This window comes from Erinaceus europaeus, chromosome 13, assembly GCF_950295315.1.
Source record: "Erinaceus europaeus chromosome 13, mEriEur2.1, whole genome shotgun sequence".
NCBI classification, from domain to species: Eukaryota; Metazoa; Chordata; class Mammalia; order Eulipotyphla; family Erinaceidae; genus Erinaceus; species Erinaceus europaeus.
In genome coordinates this window covers 8,586,461-8,610,943 of record NC_080174.1, presented here as the reverse complement: position 1 = coordinate 8,610,943, position 24,483 = coordinate 8,586,461, and the positions used below count along the sequence as shown (strand labels likewise).

Here is a 24,483-nt window from a genome sequence, read left to right as displayed (position 1 = left end):
ACTAGCAGCAGTCGGGCAGGGGCAGCATAATGGCTACGCGAAGAGACTCTCATGCCTGAGGCTCCAAAGCCCCATGTTCAGTCCCCTGTCCTATTATCAGCCAGAGCTGGTTAGGGAAAACAAAACAAAACACCAGCAATAGTCAGAACTGAACTGGCTCATTGCTCAGATCCACGGACATGGCTGAACTGAAACTGCTCTTGGACCTAAGTTCTGGTTGTTTTTTTTAATTTTTTTATTTTTATTTATTTATTTATTTATTTATTTTTTATAGGGTAGGAGGGGTACAACTCCACACAATTCCCACCGCCCAATCTCCATATCCCACCCCTCCCCCGATAGCTTTCCCATTCTCTATCCCTCTGGGAGCATGGACCCAGGGTCATTGTGGGTTGCAGAAGGTAGAAGGTCTGGCTTCTGTAATTGCTTCCCCGCTGAACATGGGCGTTGACTGGTCGGTCCATACTCCTAGTCTGCCTCTCTCTTTCCCTAGTAGGGTGGGTCTCTGGGGAAGCTGAGCTCCAGGACATATTGGTGGGGTCTTCAATCCAGGGAAGTCTGGCCGGCATCCTGATGACAAGTTCTGTTTTTTTTTTTATTATTAGTTAATATTTGTTCCCTTTTGTTGCCCTTGTTATTTTTTTTATTGTTGTAGTTATTATTGTTGTCGCCATTGTTGGATAGGACAGAGAGAAATGGAGAGAGGAGGGGAAGACAGAGAGGGGGAGAGAAAGATAGACACCTGCAGACCTGCTTCACCGCCTGTGAAGAGACTCCCCTGGAGGTGGGGAGCCGGGGGCTTAGACTGGATCCAGATGGGAGATGTCGCCCCAAGGGTTTCTGCATGTAAGACATGTATTCTCAGGTTACTGGCAGTCAACAGAGAAAACAACTCGAGGGAGGGGATTCAGTGCAAACATTAACCTCTACAAGGGCAGTCTATATGGTTATCAGAACAGAAATAGGTGGTGGAAAGACAGGAGCGCAGACATGACAGAGCCCTGGAGATGGGGGAGTGGGTGGAGAGGACAGAAGAGTCAGGACTGAGCATATGTTTCCCCGAAAAATCGAGTCAAAGGGTAATTGGCTTAGAGACTTCCCATGCGTGACTCGAAAGCCAAATTTAGAATGAGTGCCGGATGATAGAAGGTAATCACAGAGAGGATTTAAATACAGGTCTTGATGCTCCCGAGTCACAGGAAAAGCAACCTGAATCATCCCATTAGAAGAAGAAGAAGGGGGGGGGGAGCAACACAAAATAGAGCAGAAACTGTTCAGAGAGTTGCAGTCATTTTCCTGAGTCCTGGATATAAGCCAGAGGAGAACACAGTCTTTTGTTTCAACACAGTTAGAAGCAGTTAAAAGAAGCCCTGGTGATGACCCCTCTCCTCCAAAATAGCATGACATGAGAGGATTCCTAGCTTGGATCAATCAAGATGTTATCTGTTGTCTCTAGGAAGAAAAAAAAAAAAAAAGACATGTAAAGGTCTTTGCTTAAAACTTAAAACTTTTAAAGTCCAAGAGAGAGGGCAGTTGCAGAACACACGCTTTACCACGGACGAGATCCCGGGTTTGATTCTGGCAGCACATGGCAGCACCCAGGGAGCCCCATGGAGGGTGGGGCAGGGTGGGGGGGGGGGTCTTTCCTCTCTCAGCACCATGCACCGCACCCAGGGAGCCCCATGGAGAGTGGGTGGGGCAGGGCAGGGGGGGGTCTTTCCTCTCTCAGCACCATGCACCGCACCCAGGGAGCCCCATGGAGGGTGGGTGGGGCAGGGCTGTGGGATCTCTCCTCTCTCAGCACCGTGCACAGCACCCAGGGAGCCCCATGGAGGGTGGGCAGGCTGTGGGGTCTCTCCTCTCTCAGCACCATGGACAGCACCCAGGGAGCCCATGGAGGGTGGGCAGGGCTGTGGAGTCTCTCCTCTCTCAGCACCAGGCACAGCACCCAGGGAGCCCCATGGAGGGTGGAGCAGGGCTGGGGGGGGATCTTTCCTCTTTCAGCACCAAGCACAGCACCTGAATGAAAGGAAGCTCCATGAATGGTGGAGCAGGGCTGTGGGATCTGTTCTCTCCCCCCCAACACATTCCCCCCCCTCTCAAATTCACTGGACTGAGAGGTGACTTTGCTTGTCTCTCATGAGTAAGACTCTGGCTTCTTCCCAAGCACCATGCCATAATGTCTTTATTAATTTACACTGAAATTGTTCAGAAAAACGTTATGTAGATTATTTTGAGTCCTAATTCAGATTTAACTTCAAAAGGAAAATTTTCTCTCTCCCTCTGTGTGTGTGTGTGTGTGTGTGTGTGTATGTGTGTGTATGTATATGTGTATGTGTATGTGTTGATCTGGGATCATCTCTTTATAGCAGAAGTTGTCAAAATTTCTTTAAGGAGCCAGATAGACTCTGGCCGTATGCCTGGCGTGGGTTCAAGCCCAAGCGCCACATGGGAGGTAGTGCTGCATTGTGGGGAGATCTGGTGCTGTAGTCTCTCTTGCTGTTTGAAAAAGAAAGCAGCCAGGTGTGGTGAAATCATGAATGAATAAGATCTTTCTTGGGAAGGAAGGAAGGGAAAGAGGGAGGGAGAGAGGGAGGGGAGGGGTGGGACAGTAATAGATGGCCGGCTGGGTTTGGCCAGAGTACTGCACTGAGCCCTGCTCTGATGAGTCCCTCTTCATCTTAAGTCACCTGTTTGTTTCAGAGTGGCATCTCTAAAGTCTCTTTTAATCCACAAATTCTGTAATTTTAAAAATTTGTTTAATGACATATCAGAGACACACAGTCTCACAGAGAGAAATAGAGGAAGCAGAGCAGAACTCTGACACATGTGGTTCCAGGGACTGAACCCAGGACCTCAGGCTTGAGAGTCCAGTGCTCTATCTCCTGAGCCATTCCCTTGCTGCTGTGTTTTTTAGGGGAGAGAGAAAGAGCATGAGAGAGAATGAGAGAGGAGGGAAAGAGAATAGAAGTCCAGAGCACTGCTCAGCACTGGTACAAGGTGGTGCTGGGGGGGTTGAGCCTGAGACTTTTGGGGCCTCAGACATGCAAGTCATTGCTCTAACAGGCTGAGCTATCTCCCTTCCTTGTGTGTTTTTAAATGTATTCTTTAATGTTGAGAGAGCGAGAGTGGAGAATGTTCTGTTTTGTTTTTCCACGCCTTCCCATTAGGGACTGCTGGGGTCTCGTGCACATTTGCTCTACCCACTGAGCCACGTCCCCGGCTCCAGAATCATGTGATTTGCTCTCCGAAGCCCGGGAACAACTTTGGCCTGTACTGGCCTTCCTGGCAGACAGAGGCTCACTTTTGGGTAAAGCCATCAAGAAGGAGAGAATACACATAAGGTCGTGGCTCATGGGGCAGGGCGAGCCTGAGTTCAGTACAGAAGAAAAATCTGGGGACTGGATGGTGGCACAGCCTAGTTGAGTGCACATGTTACTGTGCACAAGGACCTGAGTTCAAGCCCCCAGCCTCCACCTGAAGGGGAACACTCCATGAGTTTTGGAGCAGGTCTGCAGTTCTCTTTCTCTCTTTCCCCCTCCCTCTCTCCCTCACTCCCTCCCTCCTTCTTCCCTCTTGATTTCTCAGTCTTTCTTTTTCTTTTTAATATTTATTTATTTATTCCCTTTTGTTGCCCTTGTTTTATTGTTGTAGTTATTGTTATTGTTGTTATTGATGTTGTTGTTGGATAGGACAGAGAGAAATGGAGAGAGGAGGGGAAGACAGAGGGGGGGAGAGAAAGACAGACACCTGCAGACTGTGAAGCAACTCCCCTGGAGGTAGGGAGCTGGGGGCTTGAACCAGGATTCTTTTTTTTTTTTTAAATATTTATTTTATTTATTTATTCCCTTTTGTTGCCCTTGTTGTTTTATTGTTGTAGTTATTATTGTTGTAGTTGTTGTTGGATAGGACAGAGAGAAATGGAGAGAGGAGGGGAAGACAGAGAGGAGGAGAGAAAGAGAGACACCTGCAGACCTGCTTCACCGCCTGTGAAGCGACTCCCGTGCAGGTGGGGAGCCGGGTTCGAACCAGGATCCTTATGCCGGTCCTTGTGCTTTGCGCCCCCTGCGCTTAACCTGCTGCGCTACAGCCGACTCCCGATTCTTTTTTTAAATAATTTTTTAAATATATTTATTTACTTATTTCCCCTTTTGTTGCCCTTGTTGTAGTTATTATTATTGTTGTTATTGATGCCGTCGTTGTTAGATAAGACAGAGAGAAATGGAGAGAGGAGGGGAAGACAGAGAGGGGGAGGGGAAGAGAGACACCTGCAGACCTGCTTCACCGCCTTTGAAGCGATTTCCTTGCCGCGGGATTGAACCGGGATCCTTATGTTGGTCCTTGTGCTTTGCGCCACGTGCACTTAACCCGCTGCGCTACTGCCCAACTCCCTGATTTCTCAGTCTTTATCCAAGATACATAAAATAAATAAATAAAAATTTGAAAAGAGGGGACTCGGGCGGTAGCACAGCAGGTTAAACACAGGTGGCACAAAGCGCAAGGACCACCATAAGGATCCCGGTTCGAACCCCAGCTCCCCACCTGCAGGGGATTCGCTTCACAGGCGGTGAAGCAGGTCTGCAGGTGCCTATCTTTCTCTCCTCCTCTCTGCCTTCCCCTGCTCTCTCCATTTCTCTCCGTCCTATCTAACAATGACGACGTCAATAACAATAATAGTAATAACTACAACAATAAAACAAGGGTAACAAAAGGAAATGAATGAATGAATGAATGAATAAATAAATAAATAATGGCTTAAATTTTTAAAAAGAGAGGGCTGGGTGGTGGGGCACTGGGTTAAGCAAACATATCACCAAGTGCAAGGACTGGGGTTCTAGCCCCGGCTCCCCACATGCAGGGGGGGAGTTTCACAAGCGGTGAAGCAGTGCTACAGGAGTCTCTCTCTCTCCCTCTCTCTGTCTGTCTATCTATCTATCTATATATATATCCCCCTTCCTCTCTCAATTTCTCTCAGTCCTTTTCAATCAAATAGAAAGGGGAAAAAAAGGGAAAAATTGGTCACTGGGAACTGTGGATTCATAGTGCAGGCACTGAGCCCCAGCAATAACCCTGGTGACAATTAAATAAGACAACAAAAAAAAAAAAAAAGGAAAGGAAAAATGTATAAAGAGAAAGGTTTAGAACCACGCAGCACTTGGTGGGAGTGAGGTGCCTGGCTGGGTAGCTGTCCTGCCTTGGCCTTGGGAGACAGCCTTGGCAGACGGGGGGCGGGAGCATCTTATTCATTCCTGAATTCTGACCAAACTCCAGTTAAATCAGGAAACGGAGCAGAAGGTGGGCAGCCGGCCTGGTTCCTGTGGGCTCTGCACCAGCCACTCCTCTCTTCCTTCCTCCTTCCCTCCACTCGGAGATAAACGGGCTTCTTCTGCCTGGAACGCATGGGGTCCTCTCCCTGTGTCCTTCCCCGCCACCTCTGTGTGACCCTCACTTTTGCTGGCCACTGTTGGCGCTGCAGCCCCACTCAGCCCTAGCCCCACCCTGATCTGGGTTCCCTAGCGCCCTGGTACCTCTGGATGAGCGTCTGTGTTTTCTTTTATTTACTTGTTTTTGTAGGAGGGTGGCCAAAGGCCTGTGCATGTGCCATTTTGCCCCTCCTGAACTGCTTTCCCATTCAGAGAGACAGAAAGAAAGGCCAGAGTGTCCCCTGGTGCCATGGTATTTTGATGTGGTGTCAGGCCTTGGACCTGGGCTGTGCATGTGACAAGACAAGCACCCCACCCAGTCAGTCACCCAGTGAGCTATTTCTCTCCCCAATCCTTTATTTAATGCAGCCGGGGACGGAGAGGGGCATACCAAAGGCTTCACACGTGTGTAACATGCTGAGCAGTCTCCTTGGCCCAGTTCTTACAGACTCTGTGTGTGTGTGTGTGTGTGTGTGTGTGTGTGTGTAACAGAGAGAAAAAGAGAGAGAGTCTGAGAAGAGAGAGACACGGACCAAACCAGTGTACTATCCAAGTGAGCTGTTTTGCAGACTGTAAAAATTGTTTTTCTTTTCTATTAAAGGACTTTATCCATTTAGTAGTAGAGGAGAAGAAAAGAGGCAGGGGTGGATGGGATGGGAGGGGAGAAAGGAAGAGAGAGGGAAAGGGACCACCAGGGCACCACTCTGGTACATGTGCTGCCCGGGCTTGAACTCAGGACCTCACACTTGAGAATCCAATGACATATCCACTGTGCTACTTCCTGGACCACCCTTGAAACATTTATTAGTGAAGGGGTGGGGGAGGGAGAGAGAGAGAGAGAGAGAGAGAGAGAGAAAGAAAGGTGGGGGGGACAGAGGGAGAAGGAGAGAGAGATCCAGACCACCACTCTGGTGTGCGTGGTGTCAGTGATCCAACTCTGACCTCATGCTTCCAAGTTCTGAGTTCTTCCAGGGAGCCTCCTCCCGGGTCCATGCCCCCTCCTGTGAGATACGAGCTGGAGAGGTGGCACCTCCACACTGCTCTGCATGTAGGGGTCCTCCACCCTCACCCCTGAACCCCGTAGTTCTCTCCTGTGCCTCACAGCCATGGCTTTCGGCCCCTTCACGTGTCCTTCGGCTCCTGCCAGCTCTGCTAGCTGCCTTTCTTTACCCTGGAGGAGAAGGCGGCAGCGCTAGCTGCCCTGACCTTTGCTCTGACCCTCAGGCCCCTTCTGTTTGGTTTCTCCAGGACCCTGGCACTTCCTGGATTCGAACTTTGCTGTGGGGAACTGAGTCCGCCCTGTTCTTGATTGTGACCTCTCAGAGCACAGTGCTTTTTCGGGCTGACTCTGCCTAAGTGACAGAAATAGATCCTGTTAAAAGTATCGCCCATAATTAAATCACTATGGGATTTGCTAATGAGCGTATTTCGATAAGCCAAAAGATTCAGATTTAAATAACTTAAAGTGCAGCATTCGCCATTGCGTTCGGGACCCATGTCGTGCCATGAAAAAAAAAAAATCTGTATACACAAATCTGAAAGGGAAGTGAATCTGGAGAACACCAGAGGAAGCCAGGAATGGTTTCGCTTATCTGAGAGAGAAGAGGAAAATGGAGGTGACTAAGTGGGATAGATAGATACAGACAAAATCAACCCATCTGTGATTTTGGGAGAACTATTACAGTTTCTGCTGGAAGGGGAGGGGTACACAATTCGGGTGGTGGGAATGGTGTGGAATTACCTTGTGATTTTCTAAATCACTACTAGATCACTAATTTTAAAAAAAAATCTGGGAGTTGGGCGGTAGCGCAGCGGGTTAAACGCAGGTGGCGCAAAGTGCAAGGACTGGCAGAAGGATCCCGGTTCGAGCCCCCGGCTCCCCACCTGTAGGGGAGTCGTTTCACAGGCGGTGAAGCAGGTCTGCAGGTGTCTCTCTTCCTCTCCCCCTCTCTGTCTTCCCCTCCTCTCTCCATTTCTCTCCGTCCTATCCAACAACGACGACACCAATAACAGCAATAATAACTACAACAATAAAACAAGGGCAACAAAAGGGACTAAATAAATATATATATATATATATATAAATCAAATCAAATCTGCGTCTGTGTGGCCATGTGCTATAGTAGCTGTAGAAATGGGCTTTAATTAAGTGCAGGTGGCGCAAAGCACAAGGACCGGCATAAGGATCCCGGTTCGAACCCCGGCTCCCCACCTGCAGGGGAGTCACTTCACAGGCGGTGAAGCAGGTCTGCAGGTGTCTGTCTTTCTCTCCTCCTCTGTGTCTTCCCCTCCTCTCTCCATTTCTCTCTGTCCTATCCAACAACGACAACAACAATAATAACTACAACAATAAAACAACAAGGGCAACAAAAGGGAATAAATAAATAAAATAAATATTTAAAAAAAAAAGAAATGGGCTTTAAAAGATGCAGGCCTACTTCCTTCCACTCTCTGATGAATCCCATTTCTTTCTTTCGCTCTTTCTTTCATCAGCAGAAACTGACTTTTCCCCCCTTCCACCAGGTTTATTGCTGGGGTCCTGCATCCACATAATCCCCCCCGTTCCTGGTGACTATTTTTCTCCTAGCTAGAGCGTGATAGGGAGACAGAAAGAAGGAGAGATACCACAGCACTGCTTCTGACTTCTCTTGTGATGGTACTGCCATGTGGTGGCCGGGGGCTTGAACCCAGGTCCTTATGCATACACAGTGTGTGCTGTACCAGATAAACTATCTCCCAGTCTCCAGACCCAGATCTCTTCCATCAATGCTCATTTAAAACAGTATCAAGACAAAAATCTTCTAACAGGAACAACCTGTTTATTAATTTGGGGAGAGCGGGGCCTTGTGCAGACATTTCATTGCTCCTGAACCACTTTAAAAAAAAAAATCTTTATTTATTTGATAGAGACAGCCAGAAATTGAGAGGAAGGGGGAGGTAGAGAGAGGAGATCAAGAGACACCTGCAGCCCTGTTTTACCACTTGTGAAGCTCCCCCCCCCCCAGGCAGGTGGGGACCGGGGGCTTGAACCCAGGTCCTTGCACTATAATGTGTGCTCAACCAGATGTGCCACCACCTGGCCCCCTGAGCCACTTTTTCATTCAGGAAAAAAACAAAGAAACAAAAAACAGACACTACCACACCACGGGAGCCTCTCCCAGTGTTGTAATATTCTCATGTGGTGCTGGGGCTTGAAGCTGGCCTGCAGGTATGGCAAGGCATGCACCCGGCCTGGTCAGCTGTCTCCCGTTCAAAATTAAAAAAAAAAAAAAAAAAAGACCATTTAGATGTCTGTTTTCCTGGGGCTGGGATGGGGGAGGCACACCCTTGACTGAGCCCAGATTACACTGCATGGGGGCCGGCTTGAGCCCCTGCTCGCCATATGCAGGAGGAACGCTTCACAGGTGGCGGAACAGGGCTACGTGTGTCTCTGTATTTCTCTCCCTGCCTTCTGTTTTCTTTCTGTCTTATCGAATTAAAGAGAGAGAGAGAGAGAGAGAGAGAGAGAGAGAGAAAGGTGGGGGGAGAAAAGAAAAAAATGGCTTCTGGGAGCTGAAGATTCACAGTGCAAGCACCAAACCCCAGTTATAACCCTGGTGGCAAATAAATAAAGTAAAAGATAAAAGTCCGATAGAGTGATATAATCATTAAGGTGCACAGCTCCTGCAAAATCCTGATGGTAAAGAAAAATTTCAAATCTCTCTCTCTCTCTCTGTGTGTGTGTGTGTAAGTGTAACCATAGCTGCCAAGTGTCCGTTTCTCAAATACAGTCTAAAATCACATTCACCGGGATTGGGGAGATGGCATAATGGTTATGCCAAATGAGTCTCATGCCTAAGGCTTCCAGGTCCCAAGTTCAGTCACCAGCACCACCACAAACCGGAGTTGAGCCATGCTCTGGTAAAAAAGAAGGAGAAAGAGAGGAAAGAGAGGAAGGAGAGGAAGGAAGAGGAGGAGGAGGAGGAGGAGGAGAAGAAAACACTAGCTAGGGTTAGGGAGACAGCATAATAGTTACAGCAAATGACTCTCATGCCTGGGGCTCCCAGGTTCAATCCCTCCCACCACCATCAGATGTCAGAGCTGAGCAGTGCTCTGGTAAAAATCCACAAAGATAAATATCCTCACCTGCAGGGGAGTCGCTTCACAGGCGGTGAAGCAGGTCTGCAGGTGTCTATCTTTCTCTCCCCCTCTCTGTCTTCCCCTCCTCTCTCCATTTCTCTCTGTCCTATCCAACAACAACGACAACAATAACTACAATGATAAAACAACAAGGGCAACAAAAGGGAATAAATAAATATTTAAGAACTCCATAAAGCTAGATAAAAACACACTCACAGATACTCTTTCCCTCTCAGGGGCTCAAGTGCCCCTTTGACCCCCAGCAGTGCTCACAGCCTTGCCTAGAAAGCAGCTCAGCTGTGCAGAGGGCCTGGGGTAGCTTGGGGATAACACGAGGGCCCTCCATTGTGGTACCTTAAAAAGTACATCTGGTGAACTGCCGCCTCTTTCCCAGTTCACCTCACCGGAACTCTGCTGTTCCAGAATGGCAGGAGACTTTCCTCTGTGCAGGCGGGATATTTTCACACCAGAGAGGCAAAGCTGTGGTCTTGCCAGCTGCCACTTCACTTGTGGGGTGTTTCGTCAGCCCTTATTTTTACACGGTGTATGTGAGCTGAATATAGATGCTCCTGCCCTGGGGACGGTGGTTTTTCAGGATTGAAAAAGAAAAACAAAATGATCTGGGCTGGGGAGACAGCATAATGGTTCTGCAAAAAAAAGACTTTCATGCCTGAGGCACCAAAGGTCCCAGGTTCAGTCCCCAGCCTCACCTTTTAGCCAGAGCTGAGCAGTGTTCTGTTGAAAGAGAGAGAGAGGGAGAGGGGAGAGGGGAGAGGGAGAGGGGAAGGGGGAAGGGGAGAGGCTTGCTTGAATCTGGGTCCTTGTTCTCTACCAGGTCCGCCACCCCCGGCTGTCACTCTTCTTTGAGTGTTAATCACTTAGATTTTGGCACAGCCTCACCTTTTTGCCAAAGGGTTGGGTCAGTTGTAAGGAGGCAGAGAACACAGCAGCCTGTCCATGAGAAAGCGTCTTAGCATCAGCTCTTCTCTGAAGAGTCTTTCTTTTATTTACTTATTTGTATTTTCCATCTATTGACTTTTAAATTTGTGATTAATAGTAGCTGACAAGATCATAAGATAGCAGGGTCTAATATATATACATATATATATATATATCTTTTATTTATTAAAAGGAAACACTGACAAAAACCATGGGATAAGAGGGGTACAACTCCACACAATTCCCACCACCAGAACTCCGTATCCCATCCCCTCCCTTGATAGCTTTCCTATTCTTTATCCCTCTGGGAGCATGGACCCAGGGACATTATGGGATGCAGAAGGTGGAAGGTCTGGCTTCTGAAATTGCTTCCCCGCTGAACATGGGCATTGACAGGTGGATCCATACTTCCAGCCTGTTAACTCTTTCCCTAGTGTGGCAGGGCTCTGGGGAAGCGGGGCTCCACGACACATTGATGGGGTGGTCATCTGGAACCTGGTGGCTGAAATCGGAATTAACATATAAAGTCAAACAAGTTGTTGACTAGACAGGGTCTAGCTCCACACCACACCCACCACCAGAGTTCTGTGTCCTCACCCTCCCACCTCCCAAAGATGAACCATCAGTATCCTCATAAAGTCTTAGACACAGTTTGCTTGGTTCTGTTTTTATTTATTTGCGAGTTCATGTGTCTCAGTTCTCTAGACTCCACATATGAGTGGAACCATTTGGTAGTTGTCTTTCATGTCGTTTTGTGCTCAGCAGAGTCCCCTCTGGAGGGGCCTGAAACAGTACGAGGGGGCAGAGGTCAAGGGCACTGCTGGTGCCACAGTCTTGGATGCTGTTAGCTTCCCGAGGGCGAGTGGGCAGAGAGATGACGGTTGTTATGTCCTCGCTGGGGTCTTCATGCGGCGATTTCTCACATCCCTGTCCACTGTCTCCCTTCCCCCTGCAGAGTGAGGAGCAGATCGCAACACTGTGCAGGAACCTTGGGGACCCCCAGCACAGCAGCATGGAGGGGCTGAGGGACAGCCAGGACCCCCCGTCCCGGCCTCTGGCCCGCCACCTCTCAGATGCCGACCGTCTGCGCAAAGTCATCCAGGAGCTGGTAGACACAGAGAAGTCCTATGTCAAGGTGAGCCAAAGCCTCCCTGTCTTCCTGTCCCTAGTGACCAGGCGCAGGAGCTGGCAGGGGTTGGGGGTGGGGTATGCCCAGAGTATCTGTGCCCTGGAGGGAGTCGAGCTGCTGCAGGGGAGGGTGGCAGGCTGTTCCTGTTCCCGACTTGTCCTGTTACCAAGGTAGCTCTCGCTATGGAAACAGATGTTCTGGCTTGTCATTTGCAATCTGTGGGTTGGCTGCGGGAGAGGGGGCTGGGGATCACTTCAGGTGTCAGAGAGCCCAAGAGTGACTGGCTCAGGAGTCACCCCTGACGTCATCACGGCCAGGCCCTGCCCGGTGGTGCTGGCCGTGCAGGACAGAGCCCTCCCTGACTGGTAAACGGGTCCCTGTGTGGGGGTTCCCACCCCAAGCCCCTCACCCCCGTGCTGCACCCAGCTGCTTCCTCAAGGGGGTTCTAAGTAGCAGGTCCTGTACCGAGCCCCAGATTAGAGCTTTGGGCAGATGCCCTGGAGCATAGGTCTGTCTGTCACCTCCCTTCTCTCTGGACCTGAGTTCTCCCTGTCACCCATGACTGGTCACTTATCTGCACTGTGCTGGTGGCCTTACTCAGGGGTGACCCAGGAGAATTGCCCAAAGGCTCTTCCTCTCATCTCCTGGGGAGACAGGAAAGGCATGGAAACGCCAATTTCACCTCTCTCTCTCTCTCTCCCCCCTTTTAAATATTAATTTTTTACTAGTGATTTAAAAGATTATTAAGAGACTAGGGGTTGCGGGGGCAGGTAGTGGCACATCCGGTTAAGTACATACATAGTATGAAGCGCAAGGACCCATGCAAGGATCTGGGTTCAAGCCCCTGCTCTCCACCTGCAGGGGGGATGCTTCCCAAGCAGTGAAGCAGGTCTGCAGGAGTCTCTCTTTCTCCCTCTATATTGCCCCCATCTCCATTTCTTTCTGTCCTATTCAATAAAAACAATCAATCAATCAATCAATCAATGAAAAATGGCTGCCAGGAGCAGTGGATTTGAAGTGCTGGAACCAAATCCCAGGAGAGGTAAAGGAGGGAAGAAAAAGAGAGGGAGAGAAAGAGAGAGAACATCGAGACCAGAGCACACTGCTCAGTTCTGGCTTCTGGTGATTTTGGGGACTGAACCTGGGCCCTCAGAGCCTTAGGCGTGAAAGTCTTTCACAGAACCATTATGCTACCTCTCCAGCTCTATCTTCCTCTTTTTCCTTTTTGCCTTTAGCAGAGCACTACACTGCTCTGGCTGCTGGCGGTGCTGGGGATTGAACCTGGAACCCCAGAGCCTCAGGCATGAGAGTCTTTTGCAGAACCTCTGTGTTATCTCCCACATCCAACATTATATATCTTCTAATGGCCCTTAGCAGAAACAAGAGGGTTTGGTAAATGCAAACCAGTGCTTAGGATTCTGTGCTGCTGGCGTCCAGCTGTGGATTCAAATATGAGATGCATTGGGCGCACAGGGGCTTCAGATCTCTTGAAGTGTTTCTCTCTCTCTCTCTTGCATTTGCATATGAGAGTTGGCAATTGAGATAACGCCTCAAGCTCAGGGTTGAAAGGCCCCTTGCATTACCCCCTCGTGTTCCACACTGGAACTGTCATGGCGCCAGAAGCCAGGCCAGTCTGTGGAGTGTGCCCCCCTCCTCCCACCAGGAAGCCCCCGGTTCCCAGCAAGATACTTCAGCAAAGAACGTGATCACATGCTGAAGAAAAAATGCAGGGTGCAGCTGCTCCACGAGGCGGGCAGTGGTCCTCGGGATTTCAGGAATCTCGACAAGACACACTTCATTCTAGGCTGGCAGTGGTCCTTTGGTGGTGTGGGCATGGTTCCCTGTGGGCGAGGGGGGCTAGAAAGGGGAGTCCTGGATGCCATCTTGTTCTTTCAGGATCTGAGCTGCCTCTTTGAACTGTACTTGGAGCCTCTTCAGAATGAGACGTTTCTTACACAAGATGAGGTAAGTAACCACTCTCCCTCAGCCCAGGAAAGTAGTTCCACACATTTTAAATTTTTATTGTCTTAGAATTTATTTTCTTCTTGAGGGTGTGTGTGTATATATGTGATCAATAATAGGTTACAAAACTGTAGGCCTGTAGTGTATAGTTCCACACCACAGCCACTACCATAATTCTATGCCCTTATCCACCCAAGGGGTAACCACAAAGTTAGTTCTCACAAAGTCCTGGAGACACTCTCCCCCCGCCCCTTACACCAAAGGTCATGTATTTCAGTTCTCTAGATTCTACCTAAGAGTAAAACCATTTGGTTTCACCTCTTTGCTTATTTTGCTAACATCCTCAACTCCAGTTCCTTTTACTTTGTCCTGAAGAACATAGTATCTCCTTTTTTCTTTTTCTTTTTTGGCTACTGTGAATAAGGCAGCTATGAATGTAGGTGCAAACGTGCATATGTCCCTTTGGATAAGTGTTTGCATGTCTTTTAGGCAAATGCCTTTACTAGATCATAAGCTAATTCCATGCTTATGTATTTAAAGTTTATTTGTTGGATAGAGATAGAGAAGTCGACAGGGAAGGTGTAGTTAGAAAGAGCGAGAGAGACCTAGAACTGCTTCATGGCTCAGGAAACTCCCCCCGCCCCAAATCTGCAGGTGAGGACCAGGGGCTTGGACCCTTGCGCATTGTAACACATGTGCTCTATGGGGTACATCACCACCTGGGCCTTAGTTCCTCACTTTTATTGAATCTCCTAGGAGATTCTGTCTCCTGGTCCCCCAAATAGCCAAGACTTTGGAATCCTGAGACTATAGAGTTGCTGCTTTTGAAGCTGTTTAAGTGACCTCTCCAAGAAACACAGGGTCAAGAGAATGCACACATGCAGTGGCCCTGAAAATGTTTACTAATCATTGGTTTGCACAGAATTTCAGAGGTGCAGCCTCATACAACTCAACATACCCACCGCCTACATTCTAGTATCTTTTTTTTTAAACCACAGCATTGCTCAGCTCTGGCTTATGGTAGTGCAGGGGATTGAACCTGGGACTTTGGAGCCTCAGGCATGAGAGTCTCTTTGTATAATTATGATTCTATCTGCCCCTGCCCCACTCTACTATATTCTCACCATCGAAGAGACCCCTTCCCTCCCACTCCCTGCCTTCTGTCTCCCTCCAGGAATGCCCAAGAGTTTTCAGCACGTCTGGGCTTTGTTGTAAAATATCAGTTCTGAATGTCAAATTTGCAGCAGGCCCTTCTTTTCTGCTAACTCCTTCTACCTCTTCTTTGGGTTCTGAAAATTGGACATCCTCTTAAGAAAATTATTTTTGGGAGCCAATAAGTGGTGTACCTGGTTAAGAGCACAGTTACCGTGTGCAAGGATCTGGGTTCAAACACCTCTTTCCCCGCCCCCTGAATGCAGGAGGGAAGCTTCATGAACGGTAGAGCAGTGCTGTAGGTGTCTCTCTCCCTCTCTGTCTTCCTTTTCCCTCTTAGTTTAGCTGTCTCTCTCCAATAAATAAATAAAATAGCAATAAATATTTTAAAAAATCATTTTGGAATTTGAGGGAGCAGAGCTGTGAAAACTCTTGTTATAGCCCACACCCTAGGGGACAGACACACTTTCTTCTTCCATATGGACTTGCTCCTACTTCTTGAAGGGCTTTGGGTTGCAATCTGCACATCTGGGCATTAGTGTGGCTTGAGGTCTGCCTCACTCACTGCCTCTCTCCCGTTTCCAATTGCCACATAGATGGAGTCTCTCTTTGGAAGTCTCCCGGAGATGCTGGAATTCCAGAAGGTGTTTTTGGAGACACTGGAGGACGGGATTGCAGCATCGTCCGATTTTAACATACTGGAGACCCCGTCTCAGTTCAGAGTGAGTCTCTCCCAAACGCTGGTGGTGGGCCGGGTGCGGAATCTCCCCTGACCGACAATGCCTCGTCCCTTGAGCACTGCAGAGAATAGGTCCAGCAGGCTTTCCACACCCTCCTCCAGAGGCAGGTGGTAAAGGGAAGATGAATTTCTTCCCTCCCTGGTGTGATGTTTTTGTAGTCAGGCCTGAGCAGCCCGAGTCCCGTGGGAACCTGTAACGGACACGGGTGGGCGGCGGTTGGGGGAATGCAGAAGCAAGGGTCAGGGATGTGTACAGACAGCATCGCCTGCTTCCTGTATGTGGATGCATTAGCCTTCCCAGTCATGTAGGCTCATGTTGTTAAATGCATTATATTCATTCGTGACTCAATAGTGATGAACAAGATGGTAAAATAACGGGTACAATTCCACACGGTTCTCGCCACCAGAGTTCTGTGTCCCACCCCCTCCACTGGAAACTTCCCTACTCTTATTTTTTCTTACCAGAGCACTGCTCAGCTCTGGCTTGTGGTGATGTGGGAAAATTTAAGCCGGGGCTTTGGAGAGCCTCGGGCATGAGAGTTTTTGCATAACTACTATGCTGTCTATCCTCACCCCCCCCCTTCAGATGCATTTTTTTTTTAATGTAGGTAAACTGAAAAAAAGTCTGGGGGGGGGGGGAAACAGATCAGACCACTCATGTCTGACACATGTGATGCCAGGGATTGAACCTGAGAATTCGTGTGTGTGCAGGTCCTGTGCTCTGCTGCGGAGATGGTTCAGTCGGGGATTTTCATTTTGCTTTTGGATAATCAGGGATGGAGAGAGAGAGAGAGAGAGAGAGAGAGGAAGGAAAAGACCACAGTACCAAAACTTCCTTCAATGCTATGGAGACTGGGCTTAAACTTGGGTCAGACATACGACATAGCAGCACACTATCCAGGAGAAATTTGTCCATGACCTTACTTTATTTTCTGTCATCTAATGGCAGTGTGTATGCTAGACCAGATGTATCACCACCGGCCCCCTTCTCTGGTATAATGGAAAACAAACACAAGTCAGTTCATCTTCCTGATTTTCAGATATGTTTTTTATACAACTTAAAATTAAAAAAAAATTTATTAACAGGAGAGAGGGAGGGGAGGTGGGCCAAGCAGAGGACCGCCCTGGCATATGCGGTATCCTATGAGTCTCGGGTCCTCACTCGTGCCGTGAGTCCAGCCCCACGTCCGCTGTGCCACCTTCCAGGCTGCTATGAGTTTTATCTGCTGAGATTTATTCACTGATGAGAGAGAGAGAGAGAGAATCAGAGGGTCACTGCAGCATATGGAGTACTGGCAATGGAACTCAGGACCTGACGTATTCAAGACCCACGTTCTGTCGCTAAGCCACCTCCCTGGACACAAGCCTGTTTTGCTTGGCCTTCGATTACACACCTCGGCATCAGGCTTGGGTCCCAGGAACTTGTGAAGCGAAAACTGCAGATCTGCTTGGGGGGTGGGGGTGGGGGTGGGGGGATGGGCAGGGCTGTCCATTCTCCCTGTGTAGATGGGGAGCTGGACCAGCCTCCTTGGATCCAGGACAAACGCCAGTGCCAGAGCCAGCAGAGAGGGGTTAACTTACTCACACCTGACATGACGTCTCCCCCTTTCCAGAAACTTCTGTTCTCCCTTGGAGGCTCTTTCCTTTACTACGCGGACCACTTTAAACTGTACAGCGGCTTCTGTGCTAACCACATTAAAGTGCAGAAGGTTCTAGAGCGAGGTGAGTTGCTCCTGCCTTTCTGAGCTGTGCTTTTGGATTTCTGATGGTTAATTAGGGGCAGGGCTGTACTAAGGTGGGGATAGGGTGGTCTCAACGGGTCTCATGGCTGACCTTGGAATTAACACGTTGGAGGGAAAGTTTTGGGTGTCTTTCAATTTACTGGCAAGAGAGGATACATCTTAAGAGGAGAGATGTGGAGCTGTGTTACTGTTAATGAAATTCTAGCTGTATTTTAAACATTTTATTATTATTATTATTATTTTTAAACCAGAGTGTTGCTCAGCTCTGGCTTCTGGTGGTGCGGAGCATTGAACCTGGGATCTCTGGTGTCTCAGGCATGAAAGTCTTTTGCAGAACCATGATGTTCTCTTCCCCACCCCCGTGTGTGTGTGTATGTAACTGTAGGATGGAAAACATGCTCCCCAAACCCCCGGAATGGGGGCAGGAAAGATAGCACGCCATTTTCCTTTCTCCTCAGCCTTTTCCTCCTCCCCCCAAGAACCTAGAAAAATCACCACCAAACACACCAAAAGTGGTTACTGAAATTCAGGGTTTTGCTACAGTAACCAGGAAACAACCTCAACATTTGTCACACAGCACATTTCTCTCACTTAAGACTTTGCCCCCTCCTCATTTTGACCGTTTTATGACTTTGTTGTTGTTGTTAAACACTGGGGCTTCCCTGCTCCAGGCTGTTTTTCAGATAGAGGCAGGAAGAGGGAGCTGTTACATGGTGAGCGTCAGAGAACGCCAGAGACCAGTTCAACCTAATTTGAGTCTTTCTTCAGCTGCCGGTGGCTACACTCAGAGCTAAAGCGCTGCTCAGAGTGCAGTCCCGAGCTCTAATTCAAGCAAGTTGTTATAGGGAAAAACCATTCCCTTACTGGGAAAAACAGGACACAGATGCGGGAAGTAAGCATGATTACAGAAGCTAAAAATGCCTTTAGGACAGCCCATTACTGTGGTCAAGACGACCTGTTACGAGAAGTGTTAAATGTCTTGTTAGGCAAGTCTGGGGGGTGTGGGGGCCATGGCACTTGGCAGTAAAGTGGTTGAGCAAGTTCCAGAAGCTACCGTGATGCCAACCGGACCTCCCTGGGCAGACAACCCCACCAATGTGTCCTGGAGCTCCCGCTTCCCCAGAGCCCTGCCCCACTAGGGAAAAAGAGAGAGAGGCAGGCTGGGAGTATGGATCGACCTGTCAACGCCCATGTTCAGCGGGGAAGCAATTACAGAGGCCAGACCTTCACCTTCTGCATCCCACAATGACCCTGAGTCTATGCTCCCAGAGGGATAAAGAATAGGAAAGCTATTAGGGGAGGGGATGGGATACGGAGTTCTGGTGGAGGGAACTGTGTGGAGTTGTATCCCCCTTATTCTGTGGTTTTGTCAGTGTTTCCTTTTTATAAATAAATTAAAAAAGAAAATATCTACAGCTTGGGACTTCTACAAGTTCGGATTTAGGTCAAGATGGAGCTAGTTATGCTGAGAGAGTGGTGACCCTATCACAGGAGAGGAGAAGCCACAGTATGGAAGCTGCCTTCTTTTTTTAAAACTTTTTTAAAAAATATGTATTTATTTTCCCTTTTGCTGCCCTTGTTTAACTTTGTTGTGGTTATTGATGTCGTTGTTGGGTAGGACAGAGAGAAATGGAGAGGGGGAGAGAAAGACAGACACCCGCAGACCTGCTTCACCGCTTGTAAAGTGACTCCCCTGCAGGTGGGGAGCCGGGGGCTCGAACCCGGATCCTCACGCCGGTTCTTGTGCTTTGCGCCACCTGCGCTTAACCTGCTGCGCCACCGCCTGACTCCCAGGAAGCTTCCTTCTTTTTATTTATTTATTTTTAATTTTTAATTTATTGCTGGGGCTTGGTGCTGACACTCCGAATCCACCACTCCAGGAGGGCATTTTTTTTTTCTTTTTTCTTTCTAATTTGTTTTATTAGCTAGGACAGAAAATTAAAAGAGGGTGGGGAGAGAGGGGAGGAAAGGTACCTGCAGATCTGCTTCACCACTTGTGAAGTCGACCTCCTGCAGGCGGACAGCAGGGGCTCGAACCCAGGTCCTTGCACTTGGTAATATGTGTGCCTGACGGAATGTGCCACCACCCGGCCCTCTGGAAGCTTCCTTTAATGCAGTGCTCGACTAGGGTTGCGCACATGGCAAAGTGGTGCACTGTCCAGGCAAGCTCTGTTTCTGGCCTTCGCTGAAGATTTTAACTGCTCGAAACCCAAGAGGCCCTGGGCTGTTGGACTGAATGGGCTTCAGCTGCCCACATTCAGTGAGCTGGCATGTGGGCACAGGGGCAGAACATCGAGCTTTTCGGGCCTTAAGTGGTGGACCCGCCCTCAGTCCTGCCGTCAGTGGGGAGCGTTTTCCAGAGAGCTGATGACAGCAATGGCCTTCAGATGTGGGAGTGTTGAGGCTCTGTTCCTGTAATTCCCCAGATCGGAAATGCCCGCCTTGTTCCTGAAGGCAGCTTCTGGTCACCTGGCGGGTTAGGTCCTGGATTAGGATCCTCAGGTATCTATCTCCCTCAGCTGGATTTGATCCAAGTCTTTGGAATCCTCATCTTGGAAAATTATTTTGATTTTTTTAAATTTGTGGTTAGTAGTAAGTTACAAGATTGTAAAACCACACCACACCCACCACCACCACCAAAATTCCGTGTTCTCACCCTTGTACCTATCAAACCACCAGCTTTAAGTCTTAGGAACAGTTTGCTTGCTTCTATTTTTTTTTTTTTTTGCCTCCAGGGTGATTGCTGGCGCTCACATCCACTGCTCCTGGAGGCCATTTTCCCCATTTTGTTGCCCTTGTTGTGGTTGTTACCGTTATTGCTGTTATAGCTGTTGTTGTTGGATAGGACAGAGAGAAGTTGAGAGAGGAGGGGGAAGACAGAGAGGAGAGAAAGATAGACACCTGCAGACCTGCTTCACCACTTGCGAAGCGACTCCCCCCCCAACTACCCCTGCAAGTGGGGAGCTGAGGGCTCGAACCCTGGTCTTTAGGCCGGTCCTTGAGCTTTGTGCCACATGCGCTTAACCTGCTGTGCTACCGCCCAGCCCCTGATTTGCCCGCCAAAGTTCATGTGTATCTGTTTTCTAGATTCCACATGAGTGAAATATCTGGTAGTTGTCTTTCATCTCTTGTTTTGTTAAGCACAATCATCTCCACAGTTCCATCCACTTTGTCCCAAAGGATGCAATGTCATCTTTGCTTTTTCAAAAAAATATATTTTATTTATTTATTTATTTATTCATGAGAAAGATAGGGGGGAGAGAAAGAAGCAGACATCACTCTGGTATGTATGCTGCCAGGGATTGAACTTGGGACCTCATGCTTGAGAGTCCAGTGCTTTAGCCATTGTACCCCTCTTGAGCCACAATATCATCTTTTTTGATTACCGAATATGTATCCTGTAACTTTACTTACTTAACTAGAGCACTGTGAGAGAATTGGCAATCAGAGACGTAATACTACCTGTTTTTTGTTTGTTTGTTTGTTTTTACCAGGGCACTGCTCAGCTCTGGCTTATGGTGGTGCAGGGGATTGAATTTGGGACTTCAGAGCCTCAGGCATGACAGTCTTTTTGCATAACCATTATACTATCTACCCCTGCCCCATCCCATAACTTTAGCCAGTCACCTGTTGATGGGCATTTAGGCTGCTTCCACTCTTTGGTTATTGTGAATAATGCAGCTGTGAACACAGGGGTGCGTGTGTCCCTTTGAATGAGTGTTTGTGTCCACTGGATAAATGCCTAAGAGTGGTGTTGCTGTATCATAAGGCACTTCCATTTTTATTTATTCCCTTTTGTTGTCCTAGTTTCTCTTTTATTGTTGTAGTTATTGTCATCGTTGTTGTGATAGGACAGAGAGAAATTGAGAGAGGAGGGGAAGACAGAGAGGAGGAGAGAAAGATAAGACACCTGCAGACCTGCTTCCCCGCTTGTGAAGCGACCCCCCTGCAGGTGGGATCCTTATACCGGTCCTTGCGCTTTGCACCACCTGCGTTTAACCCGCTGTGCTGCCGCCCGACTCCCCGTGCTTCCATTTTTTGATTTTTTTTTCTTTTTTTTCTTTCTTTTTTTTAATATTTATTTTTATTTATTTATTCCTTTTTGTTGCCCTTGTTGTTTTATTGTTGTAGCTATTATTGTTGTTGTCGTTGTTGGATAGGACAGAGAGAAATGGAGAGAGGAGGGGAAGACAGAGAGGAGGAGAGAAAGATAGACACCTGCAGCCCTGCTTCACCGCCTGTGAAGCGACTCCCCTGCAGGTGGGGAGCCGGGCTTCGAACCGGGATCCTTATGCCGGTCCTTGTGCTTTGCGCCACCTGCGCTTAACCCGCTGCGCTACAGCCCGACTCCCCGTACTTCCATTTTTATTGAAGGACATCTTAGAAACATTGCATTGTGGGCTGGGAAGTAGCTCAGCTGGTAGAAGCCACAATTCATGTGCCATTGGCAAGGATGGAGGTTCAAGTCCCCCACCAACCACCCCATGAGTACTTCTTGAGCAGGGGAACTGTGGTGTATACGGTATCTCTGCTCCTCTCTCCTCCCCTCTACGAAATAAAAATAAAAAGGAGTCCTCCATGTCTGCCTGATCGCTGTCCCCTGTCTGCCAGCAGCTAGGACGGACAGAGCCTTCAAGGCATTCCTGGACGCCCGCAACCCCACCAAGCAGCACTCTTCCACGCTGGAGTCCTTCCTCATCAAGCCGGTGCAGAGGGTGCTCAAGTACCCGCTGCTGCTCAAGGAGCTGGTGTCCCTGACGGACCACGACAGCGAGGAGCACTACCACCTGACAGGTGAGGACGGCGGGCTGGCGCCACAGCCGGGCAGCTCACAGGCTCCTGAGGCCACAGTGAAATAGCCTGGGGTGTGTGTAGCTTGGGGTGTGTGTGTGTGTGTGGTGTGTATGTGGTGTATGTAGCTTGGGGTGTGTGTGTGTGTGGTGTGTAGCTTGGGGTGTGTGGTGTGTGTGTGTGTGTGTGTGTGGTGTGTGTGTGATATGTGTATGTGATGTGTGTGTGTGTGGTGTGTGTGTGTGTGTCTGTGTCTGAGCCCTTTCAGATGGGCAGCGTATGTAAGCTGCTGGCAAAAGTGATTTCGCTGGAAGGTTTTGGACACCCATCTGGAGGGTTTTTGATTCGATTTCGATTAAGAAAAACAAACAAAAAACGATAAGAGATTTAAGTGTTTTCTTTCTTTTTTAAAAAAAGATCCTAGTATTTCAGGAGTATAATTCCACACCTGCACATGGTATGCATAAATCATTGCCCACTCCATCAAAGTTCTGTGCCTACCCCAGCCCTGGAATTTAATTTATTTTTATGTCTGTTTGTTTTTACCAGAGCACTGCTCAGTTCTGGTTTATGATGGTGCAGGAGATTGAACCTGGGACTTCGGAGCCTCAGGCATGACAGTCTCTTTGCATCTTTTGCATAACCATGATGCTGTCTCCCCACCCTTATTATTTATTTTTTCTCCTTTCTCTCTCATTGCCACTAGGGTTATTACTAGGGCTCACTGGCTGTGAAGCAAATCTGTTGCTCTTGGTGGCAATTTTTTAAATTTGATTTGACAGAGAAATTGAGAGGGGAAATGGACAAAAAGACACCTGCAGTGTTGGCTCTATCACTTGTGAAGCTTCCCCCTGTAGGTGAGGAGTGGGGGGCTTGAACCTGAGTCCTTCTTCTTCTTCTAGCGTTTGCCACCTGAGTCCTTGTGCATTGTAACATGTGAGCTTAGCCAGGTACACCACCACCCAGCCTTTATTTATTTCATTTTTAAAAGAGGCAGAAAGAAAGATACCACAGCATCTTGTGGTATGCACAAGATGGACATGCACATGGCAAAGTATTATTATTATTATTATTATAATTATTATTACCAGAACCCTGTTCACCTGTGGTTCATGGTAGAGTTCATGCTTGAACCTGGTAGCTCAGAGCACGGAAGTTTGCTGTGTGATAATCGTGCTAACTCCCTGGCCTTGGACTTTTATTTATTTTTGCCTCCAGGGTTATCGCTGGGGTTCGGTGCCTGCACTGTTGTTATTGTTGTTAGATAGGACGGAAAGAGATCAAGAGAGGAGGGAAGACAAAGAGGGGAACAGAAGGAGACACCTGCAAACCAGCTCCACTGCTTGTGAAGTGAGCCCCCTGCAAGTGGGGATCCTTACGCCGCTCCTTGGGCTTCGTAGCATGTGCACCTAGCCTGGTGCGCTCCCACCCGGCCCCCGGGACTTTTATTTTTTAAAGATTTATTTTCACATGAGAGAGACCAGAATGCTAGTCCAGGCACGTGTTGGTGCAGGGCACTGAACCTGTGACCTCAAGCAGGCAGGTCTGGTGTCCTGCCAACATACTCTTTCCTGCCCCCCCCCCTTTTTTAGAGTTTTATTTATTTATGAAAAAGACAGGAGGAGAGAGAAAGAACCAGCCATCACTCTGGTACATGTGCTGCCGGGGATCGAATTCAGGACCCCATGTTTGAGAGTCCAAAGCTTTATCACTGCGCCACCTCCTGGACCACCTAGGCCCCACTTTTATCTACCTTTGCTATTATTTCGTTATTGGTCACCAAGGAATAAACAGAAGGCCTGGCACGGCAGTGTTCTCCTCAGCCAACTTTCAGATCCTGTGTCCTCCCAGAGGGAGCCACGCCACAGCGCTGCTCCACCAGGGCTGAACCCCAGGGCCTTCCACAAAGTAAGGCACACACTTTACCCAACTGACCTGTCTCCCCGCTGCTCCCCAGTTTGAATTGTTAAAGGAAACAACTGAAGCTGAACGAGCTGAAATGCACTGCTTCAAGCAGCAGAATCCCTGTCCAGGTCCGTCTCCCCAGCACCCTGTGAAGATTCGTGGCGTTTTTCCTATCTAGAGCACAGCGTCTCAGATGCACGGGTGAGGCTCCACCTTGTGGCAGTCTCTGGGCAGAGCCCACCTGAGAACCCAAACCCCCAGTGGGTGATGAGTTCATGCTGATGTGTCTTTTGCAACCCTGAATTTTGTTTTTGGCCTAGAGCCGTTAATCAGCAAGTACACAGAGCACCTTGGTTTGCTAGCTGAATGTTCCTTAAGGAGATGCCGTGGTTGGGTCAGAAGAGAGAAGTCGAGATTTTTCTCTCTGTATGTCGAGAAACTAGGAGGCTGAGCTAAGTTACATGCAGCAAAATGCCTGGAGGGAGAAAAACGCACTTGGCTGTCAGGTGCTGGTATGACTGAATCCTGCAGGCTGAGAAGAGCGGAAATTAAGCTGGCTTTGTGGTAGGCAGCCTTTTATAT

The 24,483-nt window shown here is 48.6% G+C and overlaps 1 protein-coding gene across 11 annotated transcripts in view; it reads left to right on the top strand.

Annotated features, from left to right (window-relative positions):
* TIAM2 (TIAM Rac1 associated GEF 2) overlaps positions 1-24,483 on the top strand; it is a 274,186-nt gene that overhangs the window by 239,972 nt on the left and 9,731 nt on the right. For all 11 annotated transcript variants that reach the window (XM_060205285.1, XM_060205281.1, XM_060205283.1 and 8 more), the window contains 5 exons: positions 11,437-11,616; positions 13,507-13,575; positions 15,321-15,446; positions 17,077-17,185; positions 21,820-21,999. In XM_060205285.1, the coding sequence (XP_060061268.1) occupies positions 11,437-11,616; positions 13,507-13,575; positions 15,321-15,446; positions 17,077-17,185; positions 21,820-21,999 (664 nt within the window). The remainder of the gene's footprint in view (positions 1-11,436; positions 11,617-13,506; positions 13,576-15,320; positions 15,447-17,076; positions 17,186-21,819; positions 22,000-24,483) is intronic.